We start from the raw sequence: 16,774 nt of genomic DNA on the forward strand, positions 1-16,774 counted from the left end.
CTTTCACACTTCAGGAACTTTTTATTGGGAAAATAATTATTTTAGACAAATATAAGTTGTTATATGTTCAATAATATTTGTATGACTTGGTCATAAAACTTGTGGTAATTGGACTAAGCTTTTGGGCTGTATTTTTAAACTTTATGAGAAATGCCTTAATGTTTTAATCTCCTTGAGACACATCTCTCAGCCCAGAGTGTAACTAGAAGAGTTCTAATCTCTATGTTGGTGCTTAGTTATGTGAACCTAAAATGTCAGAATATTCATGAAAAAAAAAGTATACGAATACTTTAATGAGAGTTTAGTAAATGTAAGTGTAGAGTGAGTCACTATAGAAAGATCTTCATGTAATTTTGTTATATGGCATTAAATTTTTTTTTTCTTCCAGGGTGCTCTGGAACAGGGTTCCAATTCTCAGCTCATGGCTGTCCAATACACAGAAACCACTAGTATCAGGTAAGAAAGTGTGGAAGTTCTTGGCCACAGAATTTTAAATACCTAGTATTTTAGTAAAGTTGAAAAGCATATTTCCCTTTTACCTTAAACTTGTTCTCATCGGTGACTTTACTGTTAGTTCACATAACATACTGCTTCTGAGCAGTCAGTAAATCCAGATAATTTCAAAAGGTTAACTCTCAAACTCCTTAAATACAGATTTAGTTAGAATGCTGTTCAGTCATAATTTTGCTGTACTATTTATTTTTTTTTAAAGATTTTATTTATTTATTTGAGACAGAGAGAATGAGAGAGAGAGAGCACATGAGAGGGGGGAGGGTTAGAGGGAGAAGCAGACTCCCTCCTGAGCAGGGAGCCCGATGCGGGACTCGATCCGGGGACTCCAGGATCATGACCTGAGCTGAAGGCAGTTGCTTAACCAACTGAGCCACCCAGGCGCCCTTGCTGTACTATTTAAATACACATAACTCTCGTCCTTGATTTACATCTATTTCATGAGCCAAGGGGAAGAGAATGTTATTTGAATGTCTGCTCCGTGCCAGCTGTCCTGCTGAGGCTTTACATGCACTTTATTCTTTAAATCTGTATAATAACTTAATGTGTAGGTATCACAGTCCCTGTTTTACATAGAGAAAAACTGGGCAAGTCACTTACTTTTTCTAAGCCAGAGTCATAGAACCAGTAAGTGGCAGAATCACCATTCAGATCTATTTGACTTAAAATGCAGGGGTGCCTGGGTGGCTCAGTTGGTTACGCGACTGCCTTCGGCTCAGGTCATGATCCTGGAGTCCTGGGATCAAGTCCCACGTGGGGCTCCCTGCTCAGCAGGGAGTCTGCTTCTCCCTCTGACTCTCTTCCCTCTCATGCTCTCTCTCTCTCATTCTCTCTCTCTCAAATAAATAAAATCTTAAAAAAAAAAAATGCATTTTTCACCACACTGATGCTACTTAAGATTTTGAAGGATTCCGGAAGGAGTGCTGTGCCTAAGGTTGAAATGTATGGACCAGACATACCTAACTAAAAGGAACGGTATCATGGGAGGCGATGTAGTGTCATGGTTTAAGATGCTAGCTTTTGAGTTGGCAGAGTACAGATCATTTCTTTTTTTTTTTTTTTAAGATTTTATTTATTTATTTGAGAGAGAGAGAATGAGAGATAGCACGAGAGGGAAGAGGGTCAGAGGGAGAAGCAGACTCCCTGCTGAGCAGGGAGCCCTATGTGGGACTCGATCCCGGCACTCCAGGATCATGACCTGAGCCAAAGGCAGTCGCTTAACCAACTGAGCCACCCAGGCGCCCAAGTACAGATCATTTCTGCCACTTACTTGCTCTGTGGATTCAAGCAGGTCACTTAAAGTTTCCTCATCTACAAAACTTTGGCTACACAGAGTTGATGATTAAATTGCATACTTTATTTAAAGCACTTTACATGGTACTTGGCATGTTCAAAAGCTGGTAATGATGATGTGATATACTGATGACAGTATCACTGAAGTGGAAGTAAAGAGGGGCGCCTGGGGGGCTCAGTTGTTAAGTGTCTGCCTTTGGCTCAGGTCATGATCCCAGGCTCCTGGGATCGAGCCCCGCATCGGGCTCCCTGCTCAGAGGGGAGTCTGCTTCTCCCTCTCCCTCTGCCCCTCCCCCTATACTCATGTTCTGTCTCTCGTTTTCTTTCTCTCAAATAAATAAAATCTTAAAAAAAAAATAAAGTGGAAGTAAAGAGTCTCAGATTCTGTCTGTACCTCTACCATAGACTTAAGAGTTCACAATTTATATAATATTAATTTCACATTTACTGAGCACCAGCTGTGGGTCAGACAGTGTACCAGGCACCGAGAATACATACCCAGTATAAGTTGAAAGCTATTCATTATCCTATTAACTGAGAATTACTATGAGCAGCATGTCAGCAATCATGAATGTTTAAAATCCTGAGATACAATATTATCTTGTAGAAATAGATAATTCAAATATATATAGTAACTAGTAATTCTCTAGTGATCAGACTATTTCATTCATTTACTATATGCATATTTAAAAATATTTTCCTTTTTTAAATGGAATTTTTTTTTTTTTTTGAGAGAGTGTGTGTGATTGGGGGGGTGGGGAGAGGGAGAGAGAGAATTTCAAGCAGGCTCCACGCTCAGCATGGAGCCCAACGTGGGGCTTGATCTCACAACCCTGAGATCATGACTTGAGCTGAAATCAAGAGTGGTACGCTTAACCGACTGAGCCACCCAGGTGCCCCGTGCCCCCCTTCTAAAGTAAGCTCCGCGTCCAGCGTGGAGCCCAGTGTGGGGCTTGAACTCACGACCCTGAGATCAAGACCTGAGCTGAGATCAAGAGCCGGACACTTCACCAACTAAGCCACCCAGGCACCCAAATATTCATTTTTTGATGCATCATTAATTAACAAGGCAACACTCTGCCTTCCTGTTTCAGCTCTCATACTGTAAACAAATTTCTTTTTGAGGTCTATTAAGTGCCATATTTTTCTGCTTTTTGTTAGTGATTTCACTGTTTAAAATGGCCCTGAAGCATAGTACAAAAGGACTACCTATTGTTCAAGAAGGCTGTGTTGTGGTATATGGGGAAAATATACATATTAGATAAGCTTCATTCAGGCATTAAGTTATAGTGCTGTTGACTGTGGGTTCAATGATAATGAATAAACTGTATATGTCAAAGGAGGTATCTTTAAAAGAAACATAAAACAAAGTTATATATTGATCAGTTGACAAAAATGGTGTAACTAGGGGCTTGTAGGAACCTAACCCTGTATTTCCCTTAGAATGTTTCAGTATTTACTAATTCAGTGTTCACACTGACTTTATAGAACATAACTACCATGAATAATAAGAATTGATTGTGTATTCAGGGGTGCCTGGGTGGCTCAGTTGGTTAAACATCCAACTCTTGATCTCAGCTTAGGCCTTGATCTCAGGGTCATGAGTTCAAGCCCCACATTGGCCTCCACCCTGGGCATGGAGCCTACTTAAAAAAAAAAGAAGAAGAATTGATTGTATATTCAAAATAATATGGTTAGAAATGACCTCACAGTGACAAGTGGAATTATTTCAAAGAAAATTCTTATGACTCATTTATAATTTTCCTTTTAGATCAGTCTTTTTTTCCTCTAAAAGTTTGATTGAAAACATAGAAGAACATAAAAGAAAGAAAACATAGGTTATCTTTTTGGAGAAAAATGAAACATTCTTTAACTCTCCTTTAACTTTTAGGTATTAGCTTATTGTGCTAAATAGTAAAAGACTGAAAATATTAAAAACTATATTAATATCATTTGAGTATATCTTTTGGGGATACGATGTGGTTGAGGTACTATAATTTTAGTTAAAATTTTATGAAGGCACTGACGTACTTTTTTATGTATTTTTTTAAATTTAAGATTTATTTATTTATTTGAGAGAACGAGAGAGAGAGCATGAACAGGGGGAAGGGGTAAAAGGAGAGGGAGAAACAGACTCCCTGCTGAGCAGGGAGCCCCAACATGGGACTTGATCCCAGGACTCTGGGATCATGACCTGAGCCGAAGGCAGACGCTTAACCAACTGAGCCACTCAGGCGCCGCCCTGATACGGTACTTTTAATATCTATGGCCAACATTTGTTGAGTGACTCCTAGGAAATAGGAGACCCATGCTTGGTACTTCACATATATAAAATCTCTGACCCCAGTAACAATCCTGCAGGTTTATATGGTTATCCTCATTTTATGGATGAGGAAATAGAGGTTCCTCAGAGGTTGAGTTCCCCAAGAATACCAACTTGAGGAGTGGAGGAGAAATTCAAAGCCAGGTCTGTTTATTTTCAAATCCTAAAGTCTTTCCACCTTTCACACAGCCTTATAGGCAAGCACGCCTCACAAATTTGATGGAGTAGTAAAAAAGAAGTTTCCCTCAGACTTAATTTCTGTCACCAAAATATTTAAAATCATGCCAACCAGTGCAGCAATCTGTTTTCTGATACTTTTATTATTATTTTTACATGCTTTGCAGTGTACTTGAGTGGTACATTTTAGAGCTTTCCATTCAGAAAAGGGAGTTTTAGCTATTTAGGGAATTGGATCTTACAATTATCCTGACCTTGAGCTTTTCAAAATGTTATTATAAAAATTATTGCCAAATGCTGCTAATATTTTGTGGGAGAGAAATTCTTATAATTCAGACGTAGCCTTAGAATAGGGAGTATTTTTGAGAGGATATGAAATTTGCTAGTTTAAGAACACTTTGCCCTTTTCTTCTTCAGCAGGAACTCGGGGAGCGAGCTGCAAGTATATTACGCGTCACCCAGAAGTTATCAAGACTTCTTTGAGGCCATCCGCAGAAGGGGAGACACATTCTATGTTGTGTCATTTCGAAGGGTAAGTTCACTTTGAAAGAATAAAGAAAGTATTTTTGAGTACCCGCTATGTACAGGGCACTGGACTGACTACTGTGGCAGGGAAAGAGATGTGAGATAGGAGGCTGTGTAGATACGTTATGTGAGTGGAACCTGGAATACATGCTTGTTTCTGAGCTGTTGAGCATTGTGAAGATGAACATAGAATTGGTGTCAGGCAACGAGTTTATGTTAAGAAAATAGAAACAGCTTACTGATTTTGATTCTTTGTCATTCCTATATCTATAGTGTTTGTTTTTAACAAAAGAAGTAAAAACATGAAAATTTCTTTTTAGGCTTTGTGGTGTTAGTCCCGTCTGGTTATTGAGAAATAGACTTCCCAGGTGTGGGATTAAGGTGAATCATGGACTGATCAATATGTTAATGTGGAATGTTTGGATTTATGTTTCTAAGACTTCCTATTCTTCTTTCCTCTCTCCTTCATCAGACATTTACTCTAGTTGGTGAAGCATGTGTTAGTTTACGCAAAAGGAAGTGTTTGTATGAGTACTTTTGAACGTTACAGATGTTAGATTAGATGGAAACAAGATGCAGAGCTATTTGCATTCCATCTACTTTTCCTATAAAATGAAAATATATTTTTCATAGAGTTGCCATGTGAATATCTCTGTTAGAGTGCTGTGTATTAAACCAGGAACACATGAATGAGTTAGAATTCCTTGGAGGTTTGTATCCTAGGCTTTTCTTTTCTTCTCTTTTCTCTCCCTCTCTCTCTTTTTTTTTAAGAATGTAGAGGGGGCACTGTTAGAAATAAGCACATGCTTAATTGTAGAGTAAACAGTTCATTCTCTGAGTATTGTCACCACTCACTATCTGAAATTCTCAGTTAACTCAGCTCTTTTCCTGACATATATATATCTAGTAGCTCAGAATATTAGGATCAGGGAACTTTGACAGTTGAAGATTAGAGAAATCAAACATGTCATATATTTTTAACTGTTAACCAAATACACTTGGAGATTTGGAATACTTTTGCGATGCCATCTCATGATTTCTGCCTTTTCACAAAATTCCTTGTGCTCAGCTTATTCTCTCAGACATAATTGGTATATTTACGTACTGTGCCAGCCTTGAAGTTCATTTCCAGCAGCAAGGGGGCAGCTGAGAACAGGGTTTCAGCAAGGCTCCAACTGTATTGGCTGCTGAGAACTAAGTATTTGCCTTAGTGTTGATACAGTCATGTTAAAAGTAGAAAGAAAAAAAAACACACTTTAGAAATGAGATCTCATAGCACTATGAAGAGACATGATGGGTGTTAAAAAATGAATGTGTTCAAGTATATGTTTATGGAAGCTACCAGAGAAAAGTGTTTTTAACACTCAAATAGCTGAATACTTTTTCTCAGGTTCCAGATAATTTCTCTCTCATTTGACCAAAACAGTATATGTAATACATAGTAGAAGTATCAGTGGTCATGCCACGGGCTGAAGCTCTAGTTAGTAATGTTTTTCTAGGGAAGAGAACAATAATCCTAGCTTTAAAGGGATTATATATACAAAGGAAGATGAATGGTATTTTTATTTTAAATATATACATTGTATTTCTTGTGTTTGTAAAAAGCTCTTTCTCTTCAGTTTGCTGTAAAAAGTGCTGTTGGAAAATTACTGATTTCTCCCCACTGCCCCAACTTTTTGATGTTCTAGAAGAAACAGTCTTTCTTATGTTGTGGAAAACTGTTAGGACTGTCGGCACATTCTGCTTGGATTTTTTTATTTCCTAATTACTGATTTATCACATCTTGGTGTTTTATATCAAGGAAAAGTGAGGATGAACCTGAACTTCGTTAGGTAACAGTAGTTAGAGACAACATCCTGTTTCATTTTTTCTTGTTTTGTTTTAACAGCAGGGCTAAGGAAGTTAACTTTATCATGATGACTGTAAACTGTCATGGGACAGGAATTTGATTCTTAAATGCTGGATTGTTCTTTTTGTTCTTGATAAAATGAAAATGAAAGAAGTAATGACCTCATGCTTGGTTTTCGCTTCCATTTTTCAATATAAAATATTCTAACATTTTCATTAAAAAGATGAGGGGCATCATTTCTTGTGTAGAAGGATACAGGCTTTTTCTCCCACTTTGGTTCTTAATTTCATTGACTGAAATTACTATAATTGATACCATATGATTGCATTGGAATTTAAGAAATACAGAGGTTCTAAAGCCCCTAAGGTTCGGCTTAGTATAAACCAGACCTAACAGAGCCAGTAAGCAAGCTGTACTGTTTTATTTTATAAGTGGATATGTATTTAATAAAATTTTAATATCTAAAAATGTAGAAGTAGCCATTGACTGTTTAGTATACCATTATTTAATAAACTTTCTCTGTCCCAGACTTCTACCTCCTCACACCCCATGTTCCCGCACTCTTTAATCACATTACAGTTGAGCTGCTGAAATAATTTTCTCCAAGACTCACTCTTGGATAACTACTGACTTCCTGTTACAGGCCAGCAGGAAAGAATGCTTACGATCCCAGTAATCCTGTCAGAGGGTCAAACCTTTTCCTGTTCTTTTGACTTTGCTTTAAGTTTTTGCCTCCAACACAGCAACTCCCTCTACTCTCTTTATTTAGTTCCAGGTGTTCATAACTTACTTTCTTAGAGGTATTTTGCCTTTTTCTCCTTTCTTTGACTTGTTTTACTATGATTTGGAGCCTGGGTGGTGGAAAATAACATTTTCTCAAACTTCCAAGTCACTTTGAATGTGGTATAACTGATACATTAATAAGAAAAAATCCAATTAAGTTTAATGGTTTTTTTTTTCTCAGTGCTTTCATATGATGGTCTGTTTAGGGAGGGAGGGAGTAAATTAAAGAATATAATAAAATGAATTCAAAAGCATGGGACAGAAACAAATGAGAAGGCTTTTGGAAGGTAGGACAAGAAAGTGCTTCCAAAGAGGGGAGGAAAGATGACATTGAGAAAAAGGCAGGAAAATGATATTTACTTTGTCTGTAATTCCACCAAACATTGAAATATTATTCTAGATGCCACGCTCTTGTCTTCTAATAACTAGAGAAAGGAATTTTTATCTTCCTGGGGGCAATTTCCCATTAAGAACAGGTTCTCTTTGATTCATGTGGCTGTGAATGTCAGTTCACCATATCTTCATTCTTGTTTGAGATGTCTTTTTCCATTGAGATGGAAGCCTAGTTTTTGGAACATGATGTATTTCTTCTCTATTTTCTGTTTTCAGTATGTGTCCCTCAAATCAAAGTCAGACACTTAACATTGTCTTTTCATCTGTTTCAGATACATACATAATGTAACACACATAAGGAAAACCTGAGCTCTGGCTGTATGCCTGCCCCAGAGATGTTTCTCTCCCGCTCTTCCTGAGTACTTTATGCATTCAAGATATAATACCATGCTCTTTTTGAGTATTTTATGTATTCTTCGATAATAGTACCATATTTGGGTATTTTACCCCTTCTTGGTCTCTCATAAAAAACTTATTAGTATCATATATATGGCATGGATTCTTAGGATAACCTTAAGTAATAGGGTCTTATTGTAAGATACATGGGAATTGAAGAAGCACAGGAAACTGGCTCAGCAGCCAAATAGTCCCTCTGTGCTTGTGCTTCCTAGACTGGAATGTATACTAGGCCTCATAGAGATTGCAGTAGTGGCTCATTGTCATTCCCGATCCCACAGCAGCTCCAGTGATTCTGTATTAGTCTTTTTCACACATCGCTCATTCAGACTTCCCAAATAGAGGATCTGATTGTGTGTATGTGTGTGTGTGCCGCGTGTGCGTGTGTATGTATGTATACATATATCATCTCTTATGTAGAATCTTACATAGCTAGCCTGGCTCATGATTCATGGTCCATTCATTTATGACCAGGGAAATAGGGTTGATTTCAAATGTATTCTCTTGCTTTGTAAGCCAGCAACTTTATGCAGAAGGAACAGCCTGGGGCCACTCCTCTGAAAAAATCATTATGATGGGCCTTCAGAGCTTCATAAACTGTTTATTACACTCTACAACCTGACTTTTAAAAAAAAAAATTCCTATATTGGTCCCTAATTGTTTGATCTAAAAGGCTTATCTTTTTGTCTATATCCTAACCCTCTTAAAGGCAGGAAGTGTCATAGCTTTTTTATTACCACCCCTGACACTCAGCACAATGCCATCCACTCGGTGTTTATTAAACAGAACAATTTTAGGTAATGATTCAGTAAGAGAAATCACAGTGATGGAAGTTTGTTGCTTTTCATAATCATTTAAAGGGTATTTTTGCATCTGCTTTGCCTAAAGAACTGTGAATCTACTTTACCAATCCAAGGAATAACACAAGCAGTGCTGAATTTTAACAGAAAATTTAGAGATGACCTTTCTCCACTTATGGTTGTACTAGCCAGAGTGCTTTGTTCTTGTCTCTGTATCTAAGCTTTAGAGCTGAAGAAATCATCTGGCTGAAAGTTTGACTATGAAATGTTTAACAGTCACTAGGTAGACCTTTGAGGTGCTTACATCCTCATTTTTTAATGTTGGCAGAGACATTTTGGAGAATATGTTAGTCATCATTGCTTTCTTCTTTTGGAGAAGAGATGGTGTCTAGTATCTCTAGATTCCAGCATCAAGAGCCAGAAACTTGAAACCTTGGACAAAGTATAGAAAAAGCTCTAATTACTGCAGGAAGGTTGACTTGTGATGTTTTTGGTTCAAAATGTTTGCCAAAGATTGATTCCCATGGTAGGCCATAAAAAAGAATTTCACGGAATAACTATGATATTTTCTAAATGTAATGCCTGGATTAATACCTAATATATGTTTAGAAGAATGGCATGGGATTTTTTTGATGCATATTATTTATTTCTTGGAATTACTGTGTAGTGTATATATACAAAATCGTCAGAGGTAAGAGGAATTTCCTTAGTAATCAACGGATAGTAGTCACTTACAAATTCTACTTCAAAAGGATACAGCTCCTTTTGTTTTGGGACCTCACAACTGAAGCATACACATCAATCTTGGAGTTTGTCCATTTTCGTATCTCCACTTTCATTGTCTTTTAGCCAAACTCTTTCTCTAGATGGAAGAAAATGTGAATAAATGAGTTTGGAAAGATACTTGCATTAAAAAACGTCTTACCTCAGAAGAGAGACTTAAAAAAAAAAACCTTTTAGCAGGGCTTTTTTTTTCTTTTTTAAAGATTTTATTTATTTATTTGACAGAGAGAGAGAGAGCACAAGTAGGCAGAGCGGCAGGCAGAGGGAGAGGGAGAAGCAGGCTTCCCGCTGAGCAGGGAGCCCGATGTGGGGCTCGATCCCAGGACCCTGGGATCATGACCTGAGCCGAAGGCAGACGCTTAACCGACTGAGCCACCCAGGCACCCCTTAGCAGGCCTTTTTCTAATGATTTTTAACTTACTATGAAATATATCTCACTCAGGCTTGAAACACATTATAAAAAATAGAGCAGAGTTGTCTGAGTATTGACTTAATGATTAAATCAGTAACATTCTCTTTCATTTCATTTATACATGAATGCTGACACCTTCAGTGTATACGACCGTTGAGGGTTTACATATCTCTTTCCCATGCATAGTCTTGTTAGTTCCATACATAATTCAGTACTTCTAGTCCTGTTTGTTTTTTTTTTTAAGATCTTATTTATTCATTAGAGCAGGGATGAGGGAGAAGGAGAAGCAGACTCCCCACTGAGCAGGGAGCCCAATGTGGGGTTCGATCCCAGGACCCCAGGATCATGATCCGAGCTGAAGGCAGACGCTTAACTGACTCAGCCACCCAGGTATCCCTCCTAGTCTTGTTTTACAGGTGAAAAAAACTGAAGCAAAGAAAGGTTAAGTGGCTTATCTAAGGACAAAAGAAGTGTAAGCAGTAGAGCTAGTGCAATAATTGAGGTGTTCTAATTTAATAGAGTGATTCTTTTCTTTATGTTCTAGTGCTGTATTTTAGATATATTGCAGAATATGTAAATAGCACAATTATTCTTTGCCAAATCTGCTGAGCAGTTTTGCTGGAGTTACTGAATAACAGTTCACATTTTTTGTTTATTACGTAATTATAGATGAAGTACTTTATTAGGTTATACTTTCATGATACTAGAGAAGAACCTGGGGCTCCTGGGTGGCTCAGTCATTAAGCGTCTGCCTTCAGCTCAGGTCATGATCCCGGGGTCCTGGGATCTAGCCCCACATCGGGCTCCCTGCTCAGTGGGGAGCCTGCTTCTCCCTCTCCCACTCCCCCTGCTTGTGTTCCTGCTCTCACTGTCTCTCACTATCTCTCTCTGTCAAATAAATAAATAAATAAATCTTAAAAAAAAAAAAATACTAGAGAAGAACCTGATGGTCTGCAAGATTTCAATCAAGGAATAGAATATAAATAGACTGAAAGTTTCTGGTTTCTTTTTAAAACAATCTGGGGGGGGATCTTTGTGTGTAGTAGTCAAAATAGACACCCTTATAATGATTGGTACCCTAGAATGTCTCATAGAGAAGAGTGATTTTTGTGCATGTATAACTGCATTTTGTTACAGATTCTGTGTCTGGCTTGCCAGATCCTTGAGATCAGAAACTTTTGATCTCAAGCTCCTTGTTAAATATGAGTTACTGTTGTGTGGTTTTAGGGGATTTAGTCATTTGTTCCTTGGCTCTATAACAGATTGCTAGCTAACATAAACATTTCTATTATTTAGACTTTTCCATGCAAACTCTAAAGCAATTTGTTTTATGTTTGAAAAATGATAATTCAGTAGTTTCTGTAACTAGACTTGCATATAGAATAGCCCTGGACACAGAGAACTTCTAATTCACAAAAAATTTAAAGTCTTCAAAATTCTCAGGATGGTGGGCAGATCCGTCTGAGTCAGGATGATTTTCCAGCTGTGCACTATTTGTGTGCTGTGTTTAGCCCCGTCTTTATTTTATAATGTGTTTTTCATGTGCCCTCTTTAATCTCCCTTTTCAGGTTGCATGCTTTTTCTGGGAAGGGGTAAAGTCTCTCTATTCTACTTTGTCTTTCAACAAGGTCTGCTGCAACACAGTCTACTGTGCCGAGCAAGTCCTAAGTAAATGTTGGCTGCTCACTCCACTGTTGATGTGTGCCCTTTAACCTTATTTTTTATATCCTACTGTTCAAAAAATTACTAGAGGTGGAGTTTACAGAAACAAAGGACGAAATTTTTCTCAATGAATGTTTAAAATTACTTTTGTAATTCAAATAACAATGAAAATTTTGAAAACACACAGTCTACTTTGATGTGGTTGGAGTCTTAACTATAGAATAAAGTTATTTCTGAAAGACTGAAGTTACCCTGAAGAAAGGTGGGATTTAGGAATTGATAGCTTACAGTTTTGATAGTTGCCTTCTCATCAAATTTCAGATTTTCTAATGAGGGAAAAAAGTATTTCCTGAAGGCACAACCTCATTCTAAGAATATTTTTTTACATCATGAATATATGAGGGGAAAATTGTTTTTTTAACAATTTATTGATGCAGACTTTAGAGACCTGCATTCCAGCCCTGATTCTGCCACTCACTATTTGCTGTGTGACTTTGGACCAATCATTTGTCTCTTCTGTCTTTTCTTTCCTTATCTTAAGAGTGATGGAGTAACTTTTCACTTTCCTTCCAGCTCTAGAAATCTACGGTATTCTTCGTTTGTGTGTGTGTGTTTGTGTGTGTGAGAGAGAGAGAGAGAGAGAGAGAGAGAGAGTGCGAGCAAGCACTGTCCTCTTAGAAATCTGTGGTATTGTGTTTGTTTTTGAAGTTACTAAAATAATTCAGTCTAGTGAAGTTAGTACAGTTAAAGGGTTTTGGAAAACAACTATCACAGAAAGTCAAGTTACAAGGTGCGCCCATAAATTAATGAGTTTGATTTTTTAATAGCTGGTGTTCTTGTAATTTATTTAATAATCACTCTCATAGTGCTTATAGTATGCCAATCTTTAATCCTCATAATATCCCTATATGAGGTAAGTACAATTATTATCCTCATGTTGCAGGTGGGGAACTTGAGGCACAGCAAGGTTTTTAATTGTCCAATATGACATAGTTTGTAAGTGAAAGAGTCAGAATTTAACCAAGAAAGTCTGGCTTCAGAGTCTGTGTTTATGATCATTTCCCTAGATTGCCTTTCTAGAACTTGTGTATCCAAATGCCTTCTCTTTCAAAGTATTCAATTTGGAATTTAATTCCATGGATCTCTGTGTTCAAAACATATACTGAGTTGCTTCAGGTTCATTTTCCAAAGAGAACAAGATCAAAGAGAAAGCCCTGTGGAAACCCACCACATGCTGCATTAAGTAATAGTGAAGGAGGAACAACAGCTGTAGCAGGGAACAGAGGAAATGATTAGAAATAGAGAAGGAGAACCGGAGTAGGGTACTACAGATGAAGTAAAAAGAACTGACTTGTTTATTTTCTTTTAAAACGTGGAGGTTGAGGAAGAGAGTTCAAAAAGGAGGTGGTCAGCAGTACTGGACATTACCGAGCTCACTGAGAATGAGAAACGAGGAAAACTCATTGGTTCTGTATAAACATGGAAGCCATTGGCGATTTGAGATTACAGTTGTTGTAGAACAGATTCAGAACAGAATCCAGACTAGAGCCACTTAGGAGACAGTGTGAAGGAAATTATGTGGTGGGTTTGGTAAACTTGGCATTGAAGGGAAGGGGGGTTGGCTTGGATATAATTAAAGAGAGGGTAAGGGTGAGTGCGCGCGCGCGTGCGCTTTCAGGATAGAGCTATAGAGGTAAAATATAAAGCAACTGCAGACTACTGTGGTTAATTTATATATATTGAATATAAGAAGGAGCATATATTTTATTCTTGACAGCTGTTTTGAAAGAAAAGAAGCTAGTCACTGTTCCTCATTTGTATTAATGTTTTTCTGTTTAAAGCAGAGCATGGAGAAAGTTGAAGAACAATCCTTGTTTGTTTATTTGCAGTGGGACTACAGAAAAATAAGAGTATGGAATTAAAACCAGATTTTTTAAAAATAAGGTCATATTTAAAGTATTCCTTGAGACATCAGGTCTTCTAAATTTTTTTTTTAAGATTTTATTTATTCATTTGAGACACAGAGTTACAGAGAGAGGGAGCATGACTGGGGGGGCGGGAGAGGCAGAAACAGACTCCCCGCTGAGCCAGGAGCCCGATGTGGGACTCGATCCCAGGACCCCGGGATCATGACCTGAGCCGAAGGCAGACACTTAACCATCTGAGCCACCCCGGCACCCCAAGTCTTCTAAATCTTAAAGAGGTGTTTTTTAATAATGGTGAAGAGTTGGGGCACCAGGGTGGCTTGGTTGGTTAAGCGTCTGCCTTTGGCTCAGGTCATGATCCCCGGGCCCTGGGATCGAGCCCCCACATCAGGCTCCCTGCCCAGTGGGGAGTCTCCTCTCTGCCCTTCTGCTCCTCTCCCTGCTCGTGTTCTCTCAAATAAATACAAGTTGATAGAACTGTTTCTAACTTAATTTATACATGGATGGTCTTGGATATTTTGCCTCATATAAAGTCAGAAAACTAGTAAAGTAGGCTGTTAAATCATTTTATGTCTAAACAAAATTTGGTTTAAGCTTTTTGATGATGTCACATATCTTAATTATGAAGGAAGCAGTTATGGTTAGGAAAAGTTGATGATTTATTATCTGACTCAGGATTAAGGTCTGAAACACTCGTGTCATTTCCTCCCCTCCCCCAAATGCGGTGATTTGTTCATTTTGGACTCAGATTTAACTTTGACACCATCAGCAAATCTGAACACTGACACTTAGTTGTTTTTTTCTGAAAATCCTAAGGCTAGTAGTAGTGTGATATTTATTTTAAGGCATTAATGCTAATCTATGAAGAGCCTATTACGAGTAGGCTTCGGAGGAGTTTTCCACCTCCTAGTATGGGAAACACTTTGGAAGCCAACAGTTTGGATGATTAGCTGAGACTAGGAGTGTAGAGTATGTCTAACTAAATAATTATGTGATTTTTTGCTTAATGTCCATTTCCTTGCTCGGCCTTAAGCATCCTGAGGGCAAGAACTGTCTCCATCTTAGTCATCACTCTATCCCTGGTATCCACTGTAGTACCAGGCATATTGCAGATATTCAATAAACGTTGAATGAATGAACAAACCCAACAGACTGGATACCAAATCCACCCATTTGACACCATATTCTTTCTTTTTTTAAAGATTTTATTTATTTGAGAAAGAATGAGAGAGAGCACGAGAGGGAAGAGGGTCAGAGGGAGAAGCAGACTCCCCGCTGAGCAGGGAACCCGATGTGGGACTCGATCCCGGGACTCCAGGATCATGACCTGAGCCGAAGGCATTCGTTTAACCAACTGAGCCACCCAGGTGCCCTTGACACCATATTCTAAAATAGTTTATATCATCACCATAATGTGATAGAGAATTTATGATAGACCAGCGTCTTGACTCTTTTTATCAGGGCCATCTGTGTCTCATTGTAAATCTGAACACCAGACTTTGAAAATTAATGAATTCAAATGCAAAGGCTAGTTACCATTTTGCATGAGAGAAGCTATACACTTAGGATGATCTCCTGTGTATTTCAAAGTTGAAACACTGATGTCAGTAGTACATGGATAGAGATTATTTTTCAGTTAGGATGCTAAACAGACTGTGGTGTCATTTTAATCTCCAAAATTTAATATGCTGCAGACTGAATAAGCTCCCTGTTTATGGAGGCCTATTTATAATGTACACCATGGTGTCCCTAGAAGGATGGGAAGATGTTAGCATTTTATTCCCTGCAGAGTGTTTATTTTGACTATGGAAGATATTCAAGAAAAGCTTGTCGACTTAAATTGTTAAATCTTCCATAGCCTGTATTTTGAATAATTTTAGAGTCATCTACATTTGATCACAATACACCTAGAAATAAATCTTGAAAATAAAACTAAAATATATCCTACAGAATAAACAGGCCTGTTACTCAGTTTACATTTTATAGCTATTTCTCTTCTGATTCCATTTGTTATTGAATAAGAATTCAATAACTTAATCTATTAAGAATGAGTCTGCTTTGGAGGGGGTTGTCAGATGTTTACTTTGAAGTCTCTTATAAAGAGACTGGTTGCCTTCTCCCTATAAAATGTGCTTTGAATTAGCAGCTTTTCAGTATCTATTCTGGTGGAGGTACAAGCGGTGTGAACTAAAGAGAATGATATATAGTCAAAAAACAATTGTCCCTTGACTTTGAAATGAAGAAAATCCAACTCAGAGCTATGTAGGTAGACATTTATTTGGTCAGATATTTATCCCCTCATTTTCTGTATGTTTGACCCTGACCTTTCAGTCTTCTATTTTGCCATCAGGCCTTAAGACCCAACTGAGTAATAAGAAAGTGGAGATCCTTAGATTGATGTAGGTCAATGTTTCTCAAACTTTTTGGTTTCATAACTCCTTTATAGTTTCCAAACACAAAGAAACGTTAGTGAGAAGAGTGGCATGGTCTTAATGTTATTATGGATCTCTTTAGTATATGGCTAAATAGAATCCAGCTGGATTCTTGTATCTGCTTCTGCATTAATCATTTCTTTTTGGTTGAAATCTGTAAAGAAAACCTGGCCTCACACAGATAATGTAGTTGGATAAGGAGGGAATCTTTTTAAAGCCTTTCAGATAATTGTGCATATTCTTTGATACAATACCATTCAACAAGACATAGTTTCTTAAAGGTTAGTTGCAGTGTAGAAGCCAAGTCTATGAACTTTTAGTACTCTGATACATTAAAATCCATTGATTTATTTTGCACTTTGGATCTTTTACTCGCGCATGATTTTGTAACATCGCCCATTGGTCATTTGGAGAATATTGGCTGAGTTATGCAGATCTTTAAACGTTCACACATTTTCTTATTATTTAAAAAATCACATTCTTTAAGACCACTACAGATCTTACCAGAAAA

At 37.7% G+C, this 16,774-nt stretch overlaps 1 protein-coding gene across 1 annotated transcript in view; it reads left to right on the forward strand.

The window, feature by feature from the left end:
* The window catches only part of ATF6 (activating transcription factor 6), a 207,191-nt gene that overhangs the window by 89,954 nt on the left and 100,463 nt on the right, over window positions 1-16,774 (forward strand). Inside the window, exons 13-14 of the mRNA XM_028104722.2 lie at window positions 389-456; window positions 4,721-4,835. Of these exons, the coding sequence (XP_027960523.2) occupies window positions 389-456; window positions 4,721-4,835 (183 nt within the window). The remainder of the gene's footprint in view (window positions 1-388; window positions 457-4,720; window positions 4,836-16,774) is intronic.

Source organism: Eumetopias jubatus, unplaced genomic scaffold (genome assembly GCF_037043125.1).
Source record: "Eumetopias jubatus isolate StellerSeaLion01/CBP00866 unplaced genomic scaffold, mEumJub1_p1.0 scaffold_12, whole genome shotgun sequence".
Lineage (NCBI taxonomy): Eukaryota > Metazoa > Chordata > Mammalia > Carnivora > Otariidae > Eumetopias > Eumetopias jubatus.